At 37.7% G+C, this 16,796-nt stretch overlaps 1 protein-coding gene across 2 annotated transcripts in view; it reads right to left on the bottom strand.

The window, feature by feature from the left end:
- ABCA4 (ATP binding cassette subfamily A member 4) overlaps window positions 1-16,796 on the bottom strand; it is a 157,506-nt gene that overhangs the window by 9,713 nt on the left and 130,997 nt on the right. For both annotated transcript variants that reach the window (XM_075182349.1, XM_075182350.1), the window contains 3 exons: window positions 15,767-15,887; window positions 11,090-11,152; window positions 8,615-8,721 (listed from right to left, as the gene is read on the bottom strand). In XM_075182349.1, coding sequence (XP_075038450.1) covers window positions 8,615-8,721; window positions 11,090-11,152; window positions 15,767-15,887 — 291 coding nt within the window. The remainder of the gene's footprint in view (window positions 1-8,614; window positions 8,722-11,089; window positions 11,153-15,766; window positions 15,888-16,796) is intronic.

The following is a 16,796-nucleotide window of genomic DNA, read 5'->3' as shown; positions in this document are numbered from 1 at the left end:
TCACACTTCCTGCAACACACACCTTTGTCCACACTGCCCCTTGCTTACTCCACTTACTTCTAGTTTTTCCCTGTTTATATTCACTAACTGCAACATCCTTGTGACAATTATGTAGTATATTTAATGACCAATTGTTATTTTCTGTTAAAATTCATGTATGACAATGTATATTGTATGTAATCTTGTAATGTAATCTCAACGTGTGCTTTGCTAGATGACATGAGTTTGAATTTACGCAAATGTCATTAATTTGTTGAAAATAGCCAGACCAGGGAGAGATAGGATCTTGGAGGAGTTTGAAGCCCCAAAGTTATAAACCATATAGCCAAGCAGAATGAGCAAAGGGAAATCAGGTCCTGTGAACATTCCGATCTCAGGACATCCCTAGCTCCCTTCGGAAGCCCTGTGACATTTGGGAGATCAATCTGTTCCTATTGACAGCTAAACTCCAAAGGTGTGGGGTGAGAGCTATGTGGAAAAAGGTTTAAAATCTTCTGTCTTCTGTCTTAGACAATAACGTGTGCATTTTCATGAGGGGGTCTTTTAAGACTGAAATGTCTCATTTTTCTCACTTGTGTTCCTTCACACACATGCCAAGTCTTAACTAGTAAGTAGTGACTCTGGTTCATTTCCTATTTTATTTTCTGGAACTTACTTGTGCAACTTATTGTATGTCTTGTTATTAATTTTTGTAATTAAGCCTTGGAAACATTTTTCAGATTAAATAAATTTAATCTAGCGTGTTCTCCCTGATTCTTTGTGAATTTACGAAGCCCAGGGAGGCTCATGCTACATGTTTATGTGAATTAAGTGTGAAACATTAATAAGTAGTTTTGGTGAACGTAAGGACACCATAATAAATCCTTTGTAGTGTATTCATTGCTAAGGTGATGACAGTCATGGCCAGCTGTTCAGATTGCTGTATCTGGGACAGGCTGGGCGTTCGTGACACAGAGTTAATTATATTCCCACTAATATAAGTTACCTACCTGATATTTCTATTTCTGTTGACAACATGACAACAAATCCCACCCTGCAAGCTCGCTGCCTGGGTGTGATCTTTGACTCAGAACTATCCTTTGTTCCCCACTTTGACTCTATATCTAAACCATGTAAGGTACATCTAATATATATATATATATATATATATATCCAGAATATGGACATATCTCACACAAGACACTGCAAAAGCTTTAATTCATACACTTATCATCTCCCACATTGACTATTGTAATTCCCTCTTTACTGGTCTTCCCTGAATCAGACTCTCATCACTACAATCTATTTTGCATGCAGTAGCTAGATTGATTTTCCTTACAAATTGTTCTTCCCCTGTTGAGTCACTCTGTCATTTTCTACATTGGTTGCCTGTTTTTCACCGAATTCAATATAAAATTCTTCTACTAATATACAAGGTCATCAACAAAATTGCACCGACATACATCTCATCACTTGTCTCAAAATATCTCCCAACCAGACTCCGTTCTGTACAAGATCTGTGTCTCTCTTCCACTCTCAGTACATGCTCTCATTCCTGGTTACAGGACTTTTTTTCATGCTGCACCCACTCTATGAAATTCCTTCCCTCATATAATTAGACTTTCTTCTAGCCTTCAAACCTTCAAGCATTCTCCGAAAAACCCACCTTTTCAGGCAAACTTATAAAATTAGCAACTTACCCTATTACCACCTTTACACAATACAACAACCTTTTGACTAACATTGCTGTGTGACTGGTCATATAGCCAAATAAGCACTTTTTACCTTTGCAATCTGGATGGACCAGTATGCAATATGTAGCACTTAACCTCATGTATCAAATTTCAATTGTCCCATAGACTGTACGTTTGTGAGCAGGGCCCTCTTACCTCTCTGTCTACCCAGTATTGTTTATTTCAGTGTTTGTTCCCAATTGTAATGGAATTAGCTAGCACTATATAAATAAATGTTAATGATGATGAAGAGTACTGGGTCACCTCATAAAACAGCTCCTTTCATGGTGTGTAGGCAACAGGTGTAAATTGAGGTGGTGCAGTGCTGCTTTCTCTGTAAAAGAGTGCAATATGGACTCCTCATGCTCTGGAGCTAGAAGCCATCTCCAAGAAACCATAAGATTTTTAAGCAGAATGGGGTTGGCATAGGGGAGTTGGAGCAGAGCGGACATCGGAGCGGTGCAGGGTTTGGAGGCTGGATTTAGAACTCAGCTTCTGTAGCTGTTCCTTCTAAACTGCAGATCTATCTGCAAACTATCACTGGGGTAGAGATTGATCACTTGAAAGCAAAAAACCCACTGTGTTGTATGTTAAGAAGTTTGTTCTGTATGGTTCATTGTGTAAGTGTATATTTTATCAGAGTTATAAGTCTGTTTCAGAGACAGTAATAAACGGTTCTGTTTTATGCAAAAATAAAAAGATGTTTGTGTCATGTTTTACAATGTAAAAGTTGATTAATCTTTATATTCAGTGAACAATTGGACAATTCAATCTACATATTACCTTTACTTAAAATGGACACTAAACCTAATGAAATCACCCCTTCAACAACCCACTATAGGTTTTGGGGATTTTGTGTTGGCTTTCACTGAAACAACCATACAGGTCTGACTATACATGCCACATTGTTCAGTGGTAACCCTAATATTGCCTCTCCATTCCCTTAGAGACTGATAAAAATGGGATCTGGTACAGATCAGAGAGCTGATGCTGTAGTCATTTGAGCTCCTATGACATTAGCAGCACTGTCCCTCTTTATTAATCCATCAATCCACAAAGCACATTTCTGAAACGCAAGTAAGGCAGGCTTGTCAGTCACTCTGTTTCTGCTATGTTTAATGAAACACCTCTCACCTAACATGGCAACCAGCTGCAGAGGCGTGAGATATAGCATGGTGGACTTATTTACCTCATTTTAAAAACTCCAGTTATTTCATGTATATCATACATCTCACTAACACACATTGATAGCATATTTCTGTCATATTTTGGCTTCAAATGCTCTGTAACTAAATATTGTTTTATACTAATCAAACCTGACAAGTCAGTAGCAGTGTAAAGGAGGAGGATGGGAGAGGACAAAATGGCAGCTGCATGGTTCATTACATTTTAATGCACATTTACATATACTGTATAGTGAGTTGCTGAGGGATGATTTTAATGTAGACTATTACAGTTAGTCATGACTTCTCTATGTGCAGCTTATACAGTGAACTCAGGAAAGTTGCAACTGTTTTATACTGTACATGTGGCCCTGTTGAATGAGCAAATTGAATCCAATTGCTTTTCCACTAAAGTTACATTAACGTTTCATAGTTGTTTACTACAGTTTTATAGACTTTTTTTTATTTTACTTTTTTGTACATTTCTGGGCAACACTCACAGTTACTGGCAAATTGAGCACAACAATTCCACTAAAATAATATTATTAACCAGCAGACAGACTCATTTAACTGTGATAAACATTTCCCTGGGCATTGGGTGGCATGAGAAACACCAGCATACACCAGCTTTCCATGAGCTGAACACGTGGTATATTGTATTTTCCACACTGACAGCCTAAATATGAAAAACATGTTTTCAAAATGACCTGACAGATTGGACACAAATGATTTGCAAAAACAAATTCATTTTGCTGATGGTGGTTTTTTTTCTTTAACTACGCAAATAAATGGGGATATTGACTTTCTGCATCCTGGCAGAGCGTGTGCCCAGCACAACATGTTGATGCTGCTTCTGGGTAGGAGGAGGGGGGTGCACACTGCTCTTTATGGCATTTTCTCTGCTTAAGAGATGATGAATACTATCAGGAACAGTAATAATATTGGCTCTTAGCTACAGCTGGATGTACATTTTTGTGGCGTCAATATACACGTTTCCGTATTGCAGATGCGTACCAAAATGCATCCGTATCTAGATTTCAGGGGATCTTAGACTTGCGGCCCTTACGTCTGGTGAGGCTGAACCCTGGTGAGCAATCATAAGCCGGGTACAGAATGGGCGTGTACACGTACAAGGACGCACCCCCACATAGACTAGGAGGCACATCTTTTGCGGGTACTTGAGGGCTAGTAAAAGATACATGATGAGGACACCTGCAGCTACTTCTGATTGGCCGCTTGCGTATTGACCCCTCCAGATGACAGTATTTCATTCATTAGTGTTGCAGCTGTATTATAGTCTATTTGGATTACTTAGTCATTTCCATTTGGAGTGCTGCAGGAAAGAAGATTCAATTTGAATTTATTAAGCGGTAAACAACAGATATGGGGGTGTTTGTGCTTTTATTCCATTGTACTTCATCACATTTTGGGCCTGATTAATGTTTGGACGCGAATCCATTTGCGGACAGTATTTTGCATGAAATTGACCTGAAATTTGGTATACTGACATTATTTGACAAAAAAATTATAATAGTGAAGTCAGTTAACTTCCATCATCCCCTCTTCCCCCGTGGGAGGGGTAGTAAAGGCTAAATTTACCAGTTGAGGGCTCAAACTCTTGACCGTGTGGGTATTTATTTACCAGAGCCTGTGTTTGGTCATGGACAATTGTATGTCGCATTTTCACAAGTACGGAGAAGCAGTGATGTGAAAGTGCAGGTTATGAATACTGCCCTTCAAGGAAGACTGATTGAGCACAGCGATAAGGTGTTTAGCAGAAAAGTTGTGTATTGAGAGGTTTTAGAACAGTAAGACGATGGAGATTAAGGATGTGGCGATGAAGATGAAGGATGAGGTGATGGAGAAGAATGATGAGGTGGTGACATGTGGACAAAACCACGTTAAAAAAGGGCGCTTACGTCGGGAAGTAACGCTCTTCCCCTGAGGAGGCCTGGCCTAGCCCCAAATGCATGACAAGAACCTTTTTAACACCTTAAGTAGCTTGATTTGACTAGAATGCATGAGTATCATGCACAGGTTAACTTGTATGTATATATATATATATATATATATATATATATATATACACACACATACATATATATTTATATACACTGTATATATTTTTAAAATCTATAATTTTATTAATGAATATACTGTTAAGAGTGGATCATTTATTTTATCATTAACATTTTTTATGTGTTCTCATGTGACCTTTCAGTGATAAACGCTTGTGTGCATACTGTAGTCTGTTGTGTCTGTCTACAAACGGTAAGTAACGTTCAGACAGTGAATACTTAAACCCAGATTCAATCTCTTATGATACGTTTGGATTTGAAAACAGTCAGAACTATGTACAAGTTCTGAGCTCTTTTTATAAAATGCAAATTGTGTGCTAGTTGTGTCTAAACAGGAGTCAGGTTCTGTGTGTGATATTCGGGGTTGACGTACTGTATGTGGTTTTTACTAAACAACAAAACATATACTTTTATTGAACTACAACACTGATGTTAGTTGCAAGCCTTTTACCACTTTTACTGACAGACAGGCCTGATAGTCTTTATGATCCCCTTAGGAATAATTTGTGAAAAAGCAGGAAAGTGCAAATCGATGAAGGTGCACCGAGATTTAACATTTACAGCAATTCTAATACTTGGCTTCACACAACTCTATACTTAAAGGCATTTCTTGATATCCGGTAATACCAATAAAATATCTAACATAAAAAAATGCAAGCATGATAGAAATGCAGAGTATACTTATAACAGGGTTGTCTAAGGATACAAAAATGTGTGTTGTCCATGTTTATTAGTTATTAGGCTGAATTGTATTTACAGCTTTTCTTCTTTTATAAAAGCTGAAAGCAATTTCACACCTCTCAATATTTCCATTAACATCGCTGTCCATTGTGTTTATGTATCAAGTCTGCAAGTTTCTCACTGCAGAGTCATCAATTACTGTTTGTGTCAAGAGTAGTACTGTGATAAACTGCATCTAAAGGGTTTATGCAGTGCTATGGGTTATGCAGACACTTAAATGCTATATCCACATATTGTCTTTGTAGACTTTATTTTTTACTTAAATAGATCCAAAGGGTATTTTTTCTTAATGCTACCACCTGGCTGCAATAGTTGGTTAAGTACACTCTCTAGTAAAATGAATCTAATCAATCTAGATTGTATCTAATGTTAATGTCTGGATGTGTCCTCTTCCAATAACTGAATTTGGCAGCACAGTGGCTTAGTGGTTAGCACTTCTGCCTCACAGTGCTGGGGTCATGAGTTCAATTCCCGACCATGACCTTATCTGTGTGGAGTTTGTATGTTCTCCCTGTGTTTGTGTGGGTTTCCTCCTGGTGCTCCGGTTTCCTCCCACACTCCAAAAACATATTAGTGGGTTAATTGGCTGCTATCAAAATTGACCCTAGTCTCTCTCTCTCTCTCTCTCTCTCTGTATGTTAGGCAATTTAGACTGTAAGCTCCAAAGGGGCAGGGACAGATGTGAGTTCTCTGTACAGCGCTGCGGAATCAGTGGTGCTATATAAATAAATGGTGATGATGTATGTGCTTTACATATAATTGGCCCCTACAACTATGTCATTTGCCTGACATCAGGGGCATTGACATCCCTAACACAAATAGCTTTATGCTCTGGGAGTCTGAAAACAGCTGATGGCCGTGTTGAGGAATAACTGGCTGTATGCAGAGTGCATACAGTGCTTACATGTAAACATAGCGTTATGGTGAACTTGAAAACTTTTACAATTTGACAAACAATACAGTCTATGAAACGTGCCAAGGAAACTGAGGGATACAAAAAGCCTCAGAGAGCTGTATTCAGCCTGTGGATGGCCAGTTAGACAGCGCTAAATGGGTTGTCTGATAAACTACAGTCATTGTGTATTTGTGAATTCTGATTAATGAATCTAATGACACAGAAAATTAGAGAATTTTATATAATGGTGCAGTAATAAGGGTCCATGCTATACCGGTGTCTCCCCTCAAAAGAAATGTACCCCCTATTTCAGGACCAAATGCAGCCTATGACTGGAGCTCACTAGGTGAGAGCAGGGCCGGATTAACCATAGGGCTAACTGGGCTACAGCCCAGGGGCCTATGGCATCCAGGGGGCCCTTGAAAGTGCTCAGCAGCAGTATTGATCGGTCGGGGGCGGGGGCGCCCCGGCGCGATCAGTGGTGCTGAGCACTTTCCCTGCGGTCCTTCTCCGGCGCGCTGTAGTCTCCTTACTGAGGAGATCTCGTGAGTCTCACTCTCACGAGATCTCCTCAGTAAAGAGACTACAGCGCGCCGGAGAAGGAGGTGAGCGCCGGGCGTGGGCAGCTCGGGCAGCTCCGATCACGTATATACATGTATATACAATGTATATACATTAGCAATTATACATTCAAAACAATGAAAATATCAAAGATCACAGTAGCAGATGATGATTTTGTTTAAAGTGTCATTTTAATGGACATATACTGTCTGAGTCTGTCTGTGCTTTTCTTTATGATACTCTGCTGTGTTCCCTATGGTTACCTTACCTGAGGTTAGAGTTTCAGAGACTAACTTAGAGTGTTAAGGAATTTAGACTGTAAGCCCCAATGGGGCAGGGACTGATGTGAGTGAGTTCTCTGTAGAGCACTGCGGAATCAGTGGCGCTATATAAATAAATGGTGATGGCATTTACACATCATGTTTTTGTTTCAGATAGAAATATCGACAGGAAGCGAGTGATACCTACACAGACACTTCTCCTGACATCACTAGTGAGAGGGAAGAATACAAGCATGAACAGGTATAGATAGACAGGAGCAGAGGGTAAGAGAGAGAGAGAAGCAGGGGAATGAGACACAGAGAAGAGCAGATGGGGAATGAGAGAGCGGGTTACCTGGGATGAAGTTAGGGGTACATGGGGAGTGTGGACAGACAAAGGGAACAGATAAGGGAAAGGAGACTGGACACATGGAAGACAAAAGGAAGAGGTGAACAAACTCAGGGGAGACATTAAGGAAAGTTGAAGCAACACAAGAGACATGGGGAAGAAGTGGGGGGAATATGGGAAGTGGGCGACACTGATCGGATAGCCTTATATCATTTAATAAAATTATATAGTGTTAAAAATAATTTCAAATTAATTTCACATATCAAAATCCCTAAAACTTCTAAGGGCTAAAATGGTTCCCAGGACCCTGGCTATTCTCTTCAATTTTCCATACCAGCACTTCTAAATTCCCACTTCGGCCACTGCTAGTAATGCTAAAGGATGACATGATGGTTTGCTAAAGAATTATACTCATACTTGCCAACTTTGTATAGTTGACCTCTGGCAGGGCAGGAGGGAGCGGGGTACGGTGATTCGCGTTGTTTTGCTATGTCATTTGCCTGACATCAGGGGCATTGACATCCCTAACACAAATAGCTTTTTGCTATTTTGCGAATCGCATCATTTTGGCTTTGGACGGGCAGGATGCGGGAGACTTGCCTGCTCTCCCGGGAGTCCGGGAGGCCTACTCTGAAGTCAGGAAGAATGGGCAGGTATGATTGATACCTCAGACTGCTAGTTCACACATAAGGATCATTTCAGTATTGTGCCTGTCTTCCTACTGTTTATCAATTATAAAAAGCTATGGCACTAATGGTTCTATATTACTGTCTTTGGTAGGGAAACAATCACAAGGACTGACAGAGAAGGGTAGAAATTGACATTCAAGATTCACATTATCTAAATTTGATTTACCTATATCCAGCCACAGTTGCATTTCCAGATGTCACCTCAATATCTCCAGTCAGCATCTTGAAAGTGGTAGTCTTTCCAGCTCCGTTCACGCCCAGCAGCCCAAAGCACTGGAGGAAACACAGTTACGTATAGGTTAATTCATGTCCAAGCACCACAGAGGCAAAATATTCCAATACAGTTGCACTTAGTTTAATGCTAATGTTGCACGAAATTTAGTGTATTCCCTGCTTTCCCGATGGCTTTTGAAATCAAAGTTTGGATAATAAGTAATATTAATATCAATAATATAAATCAATTTAATGAAGTGAAACAATGTTTAAAGTCACAGGAAGATGTAAAGTAATTTATTTAAAAAATGTCTACACACAGAGAATAATGTATGAGGAGAAGGGTAAAATCTCAACGATGCAATGCAGATATTTTTAGAATGTTACCAGATCCTCCATTTTGTATGTAATTATTTTAGATATGGCGTGTGTTAGTCATGCCATAGTCCTTCATTACTAAGAAGTCACCAATGCTGTGCCTATAATGGGACATTCTGGGGCAGCTGTCTGTGTCACCAAGTGTTTTTTGTCAGCATACTAAAAGGAGCTCATTATAACATAATTTTATTTGCAAATGTATAAACTAGTGGTGTTTTATTTGTTGTCAGATCTAATAATGCTTAAAATGTAAAATATTTACTTCATTGCACACAAAACGTTTCAGGTGCAGCATTAGACAAGACATACCCTTGGAAGTGTGGAAGGGGGAGCCATTTCCCTAGTAAATCAGGGACAGTATTCAAATATATCAATACAAAAAAGAAATACAACTACAATACATTCAACTTACATTTTTTATTCTTTTACTATCACTTTAATATTTTATAAAAGTATCGTAACAAAGTTGTTACTGTTACTCTCTTATTAAAGCTGCCCCTGCAGGACCCTTGGGGGCTGTTCTGTTTTTGCTGCAAATGTATTTAATTAATCATTGTAAAATGGTGGCAGAGGATAGATGTGAGCAGGAGGACCAATCAGAAGCTGTGATCAATTGTGGCTACTGATTGGTCTGTCCACTCATTAGATATTGTGTCAGGCTGTAGGGGTGAAGGTTTTGCAGGACATCCATATATATATATATATATATATATTAAGAGAGACATCTCAGCCAGCTCCTTGGTGAATTGTGCCCACACCTGGATCATCAGGACAAATGGAACCCACCAAGGGAGTATGCCAACATCGTTGCTGGATCTCAGGGTGTTATGCTGGAGACTAGTGAAGAAGTTTCAGCTTCTGCCAAGTCTGTTGGAAGGATGATGAGGAATACCTTATTTATGTCAGTTGTGCATAAACCTCTGATCCTGTGGTATTATCTCCATGTGGTCCGATATCTTGGTGTGCCTACAGGAGTAGGGTGACTAGGCGTCAGTTCCCTACCAAGCTGGTAGAGCGTAACATGGCCAAGCGGCTGGGATCCGGAAATGGACACATCTATCCATAAGCATGTGTCTGGAATTTACATCACTTGAGAGGATTGTTTGTGCAACTCCTGAACACTTACTTCATAGATCGCAGGATTGTATTGTAGTCATTAGTGAAGCTGCATTATGCAGAGACTGTTTGAGTAAAGGTACTTCCTAGGGGGTTGGTGACTCACTCTGGCTATTGCTAAGTGTGTTTGTATATAGTGTTGCTACTGTTTTGCATTATATCTTGTTATAGGTGTTTCTTGAATCCTGCACTGGCATAGGTCACTGGCATTTTACCTATGTCTCATTTAGTAACCTCATTCAATGGAGTCTGATGCACACCTAGGGCCTGAATCATTAAGAAAAGTAAGGCAAAAAAAGGAGTAAATGTTCTTCTGTACAAACCATGTTACAATGCAAGGGGTGCAAATTACTTTATTATTTTGCACATAAGTTAAATACAGGCTGTTTTTTCATATAGCACACAAATACTTGATTGCTTTATTTTTACACTGAAATGTAAAGTTGATTTAGGACATGCTCTATCCCAAATATAAATCTCTCCACACATTTTAAATTTACCTCCCCCTCAAATGCAACATGGTTTTGCCCAGGTGCAAAGTTACTTTATTATGCTTTTCTGTCCTTAATGACTCAGGTCCTAAATGAGATGTCACTGCTTCTCATTCACTGAATGAAAATGAGGGATATGATTACAAAGAAAAACAGATAATCAATTAATGAAAAAAATGGCGTTCAGTTGGATACTGTAAAAACTGCATTGCTTACTCACAGTTATGGACATTCTAGTTACATATATAATAATAATAAATAATAAAATAAATAAATAATAATTAGACAAATCTAATATGTTTTATGTAATGTTACTAATCTTTCACTGAATTGCCGAAAATTCTAGAAGGACAAATTTCAAAGACTAAACATATTCCAAAGGATTGGGCACATGAATCTGTGTTACCTCTACATTCCCCTTTCCCCTTTTTCTTGATACATACCTCTCCAGGCCGGACACCAATGCAGAGCTTGTCCACGGCAGGGGTCTGTCTGCCTGCATAAATCTGCATAAAACAAAAAAATAAATAAATATATATATATTAGAAAACAAATAGAGGATATATCAGGCGCTGATCACCACAGCATGATCACTTACAAGTAGTATAATAAAATAAAATAAAATATGTATATATGCACACATACATATACACAGTTTATGACAGTAAAGTCCCGTATCCACAATATATGAAGATCACTTGACTCTTATAAGAGTGGCAGCCTCAATAGCCTGACGTCAGATGGTTAGTCCGGACAAATTGGATTACTGCAACAGAAATACAAGCAGGGCGCCTTTCAGTGGTATATTAAATATGCAACATGGGATAGAGCAATAACATGCGTACCGTGAGGAAAATAGAGTTGAGTCTTTTTGGGAAGTAGTGGAGTAGTCTTTGCTGTACTTGTAGTCCTCCAGAACTCCACCGATCAGTACAAAAATGCGGAAAGAGCAAACATAGTATAACTCTGTGGTATTTTTGGTAGGGGCAGTATCACCAGTAACCCCACAATCCTATGGGGTGTGTGGGATTGGTATCCCAATATTACCAATTTATATGACACCCATATAAGTGCAACACAGAGAAACATATAAGTCTGCGTACCATATATCCTGAAGTATCCCACTTCTGGAGAAAATTAAAACATGTGCAACACCAATGACTTCACAGTCACAACCTCATCCAGATGGCGAAATTGCATAAGATTGAAAAAAAGGAAGATATTTTGGTATGCATATAAAATTTTTTAATAAAATGTAATAAAAGCACTCACATGAGGTACTGGACAATACACTGGATACAGCTCAACGCGTTTCGTCTTGCACAACTCAAGACTTCATCAGGAGCATGAGATATACATGTACCTAAAATTAGAGCTATTTATAGTATGGCCACGCTAAATGGCACATGCGCGGTGACCGCCACTCATCGCGCATGCGCGGACAATAGAAATAGCTTTATTGTTACAAATATAGATGACAAACAAGTAAACTCGGAAATGAGCTATTAAATGAATGAATAATCAAAATAGATAGGTTGATATAGTATAAGAGGTCTCCTATAATTATATATGGACCTTTTTTGAGATGTTATATGGACTTACGTTATCTAACGTTGCTTATAGCGGATCCATGCTGAGTTGGTACATACATTGCATTGGTCCGTCAGCGCGCATGCGCCAAAACAAAATAACTTTATCGATAGAGTCAATATCTGCGCAGCGTGAGCCCGTCAACGCGCATGCGCCGAAACATGAAGCAACTCTTACCAATACAGATACCTATAGCAACTAAAATGGGACAAGAGACCCATATGTGACCTTAGAGAATGGAATAAAGTACTAAGTTATCAGTAAACCACAAATACTAGAATCCTACCTATCAAGATGTATATCCATTAGATCTAGATAAATTACATCTAAAGTTAATAGACTATGCCCTGCATCTATGCACCTTATTGTAAATAGTTTTATATTTGGATAATTGAATAGTACCAATGCCAGAAGTATAGCATGATCATACTCATTTGTACATATAATTCACACTGTATTCAACTGTGCTACCAAGATATCACTATAACATAATGAGCCACAATGATTAAGTAGAATCTGACCAGGAAATATATACATATAGCAAAGATAGTTTTAAAAAATTTTTTAGGTTCCATAGTAACTAAAACTATAATGAACCGCAATAATTAAGTGGATATATATCAAAAACAGTTTAAAAAATATCATTACCACGGTATTTTGATTTAAGAGGGGAGTAGACCAATGAAAAACCTGTAGTAAAATATAGTATAGAAGGTAATAGAAGCCAGTTTTTGAGTAACTACAAAAAAGGGGCTATTTCGTAGTTCTCATTAAGACCTGCTGGAGTTATCGTGCCCAATTCGAAAATCCATTCTCTAAGGTCACATATGGGTCTCTTGTCCCATTTTAGTTGCTATAGGTATCTGTATTGGTAAGAGTTGCTTTATGTTTCGGCGCATGCGCGTTGACGGGCTCACGCTGCGCAGATATTGACTCTATCGATAAAGTTATTTTGTTTTGGCGCATGCGCGCTGACGGACCAATGCAATGTATGTACCAACTCAGCATGGATCCGCTATAAGCAACGCTAGATAACGTAAGTCCATATAACATCTCAAAAAAGGTCCATATATAATTATAGGAGACCTCTTATACTATATCAACCTATCTATTTTGATTATTCATTCATTTAATAGCTCATTTCCGAGTTTACTTGTTTGTCATCTATATTTGTAACAATAAAGCTATTTCTATTGTCCGCGCATGCGCGATGAGTGGCGGTCACCGCGCATGTGCCAATTAGCGTGGCCATACTATAAATAGCTCTAATTTTAGGTACATGTATATCTCATGCTCCTGATGAAGTCTTGAGTTGTGCAAGACGAAACGCGTTGAGCTGTATCCAGTGTATTGTCCAGTACCTCATGTGAGTGCTTTTATTACATTTTATTAAAATGTTTTATATGCATACCAAAATATCTTCCTTTTTTTCAATCTTATGCAATTTCGCCATCTGAATGAGGTTGTGACTGTGAAGTCATTGGTGTTGCACATGTTTTAATTTTCTCCAGAAGTGGGATACTTCAGGATATATGGTACGCAGACTTATATGTTTCTCTGTGTTGCACTTATATGGGTGTCATATAAATTGGTAATATTGGGATACCAATCCCACACACCCCATAGGATTGTGGGGTTACTGGTGATACTGCCCCTACCAAAAATACCACAGAGTTATACTATGTTTGCTCTTTCCGCATTTTTGTACTGATCGGTGGAGTTCTGGAGGACTACAAGTACAGCAAAGACTACTCCACTACTTCCCAAAAAGACTCAACTCTATTTTCCCCACGGTACGCATGTTATTGCTCTATCCCATGTTGCATATTTAATATACCACTGAAAGGCGCCCTGCTTGTATTTCTGTTGCAAATATATATATATATATATATATATATATATATATATACACATTACTTTTATTATTTTTTATGAAAATGAATAACATTATTTATGACCAATTTTTTGTGCACCATCAGAACAAGTGATACAAGTCATTATTGAGTGGAATAAGCTCTATTCATCCAGAAAAAAAAATCAGATTTTTTATTTTTTTATTTACCGTTTTTATGTATTATTTATATTTTTAGTGCCAACATTTTGTTTACTCAACAAATGATTTAACTTGTATCCAAAATTTTTATCATTACCTAGAACATATGGTTTTAGAAACAGGTGTTTAATGGGGATAAAGTTGGCACTCTGGGGGGAATTCAATTGACAGCGAGATTTTTTTTCTAACACCGCGTTAAGGCATTTTAATGCTGTTTTGTATAATTTTCGAGCGGGTTAACTTTACCCATGATTCAATCCAATTTTTTTCATGGTCCTCTCGCGCTCCAGTAGAAGTTCTATTGAAAGAATAGGGTGGTTGAGAGGCCGCTGCTTTAAAAGCTATTCAATTGTTTTTTAACGCGGCGCGTTAAACAGGCCAATATGCTGTTTTATCTCGCACCTCTTTGGGGTGTGCTAAAAATAAAAAACCTAGTAAAAACTATTTGAAATCATGTAATAATGAAAAAAAAAAAAGATAAACTATGTTTATCAGTAATGCATAACAATAAAAAGTTGATTTTATGTGAAAAAATGATGGAAAATAAATAAATAAAAAAAAATAAATAAATCACTAATTAAATATATTTATGTATGTATTTGGCAAATATGTATGTACTAATGTGTTTTGACATGGTATAGATGATTCTATAGTAAAAAATAGTGAATTAAAAAAAATATGCTAAAGAAAGTACTGTAATGTAGATATTATCAAATAAATAGGTTGTGAAATACAATCTAATGTATGAAAATGTATGCCAATCCTTTTTTTTGTGTTATACATGACTGCGTTAAAACTTCCCTTCACTCCCCTAAAAACTTGCAAACACCAATGATTAACGCGCGGGGGCAGCGTTCCCTCTTTTTCAATTGAATAGCACGAGTTTTAACGCTATGTTAAAGAAAAACAGTTGCTATAAAAACCTGTGTGGGATATTTATTTATTTTTTTTAACGCTGCGGGGGAAAAAAAATCTTACCGTCAATTGAATTCCCCCCAGAGTGTTTGATTATTCCTGGGATATGCTCACTGTCCCTATATAAATATTAGACTGCTCTCCCTTCTTCATGTTCCTTGGATGTTTACAGTGAATACTGTCTAAACAGTAAGAATAAATATTATGGTAAGAATAATATATTACGGCAAGAACACATATTATTGTAAATATTGTGTTAAGGATAAAACATTAAGATGCAAAATTATTTGAATAATTCATTTTTTTTTCTCTCAAGCATAATGTAAAAGTCAGTATAAAAACTTATTTGCAAACACTATTCTGGTTTACTATTTAAAAGATGGTAGCCTTACCGATAGAGCTAAATAACAATTAGAACCCAGTGGACACAAGAACACATTTCTATCAGATTTCTACATACGGTAACTTATATTATCATTATTATTATGTATGTTGTAAGATGAAAATAGATATGTGTATTAAAACTAAAACATATCCATCTTCTCAAATAATAATGTTTTACCTTTGTTAATTCATTTAGTCTTAATATATCATTTTTCCCTCCACCTTTCAAGATCCTCTGTCTCTCCTGTGCAACATCTTCATCTTCACCTACAATTTGACCTTTTGGTGGCTCTGAAAACCTATAATACGGATTATAGAGAAGAACACTTGTGAAAACAAGAATTCCTAACTGACATATTGATGATAGAACATACTGTGCTTAGATGAAGTTCTAACTCTGATAAAACAATTGGTTTGCTTTATTTGATTAACTGATCCTCTTTGAGAATGTGATGTTTAATGACACAATGCGTTAGTTATTGATGAGATATATAGGAGGCAAGTAAAGCAGATAACTCCTTGTGTTGTGGTACTTTCCAGACTGGTATAAGCAGTTCATATTATCAATCTATGAGAGGACGCCTTAATCCTAACCATATGGGACTAGGCATTCCTATTCAGTAGGTGATCTATCCTCTCCTGATCTCTCTCCATCTTTGTTGTCCCGTGTAACTGACTGCCTTTTTGCCATTTCATCTTAAATGTCATCTCGCCAACTCAAACTCAATCTTTCTAAAACAGAATTAATAATATTCCCACCCACCAACAAGAGCATACCTGACATTTCTATTTCTGTTGACAATATGACCTTAAACCCCACCCACAAGCTCGCTGCCTAGGTGTGATCCTTGACTCAGAACTATACTTTATTCCCCACACTGACTCTATATCTAAATCATGCTACATACATTTAAAAAACATTTCCAGAATACACACATATCTCACACAAGACACTGCAATAACATTCATTCATGCACTTATCTCTCACATTGACTATTGCAATTCCCTTCTTTCTGGTCTTCCTCAAAACAGACTCAAACCCCTACAATCTATTTTGCATGCATCAGCTAGATTTTCCTTGCAAATCGATATTCCTCTGCTGAATCACTCTGTCTGTCTATACATTGGTTGCCTCTTTTTTTACTGAATCCAATATAAAATACTTTTACTAACCTACAAGGCTATCAACAAACATACATCTCCTCACT

The sequence above is a fragment of the Mixophyes fleayi genome, chromosome 8, assembly GCF_038048845.1.
Source record: "Mixophyes fleayi isolate aMixFle1 chromosome 8, aMixFle1.hap1, whole genome shotgun sequence".
NCBI classification, from domain to species: domain Eukaryota; kingdom Metazoa; phylum Chordata; class Amphibia; order Anura; family Limnodynastidae; genus Mixophyes; species Mixophyes fleayi.
Note: the sequence above shows the minus strand (reverse complement) of the source record. Positions and strands in the feature narration are given on the sequence as shown.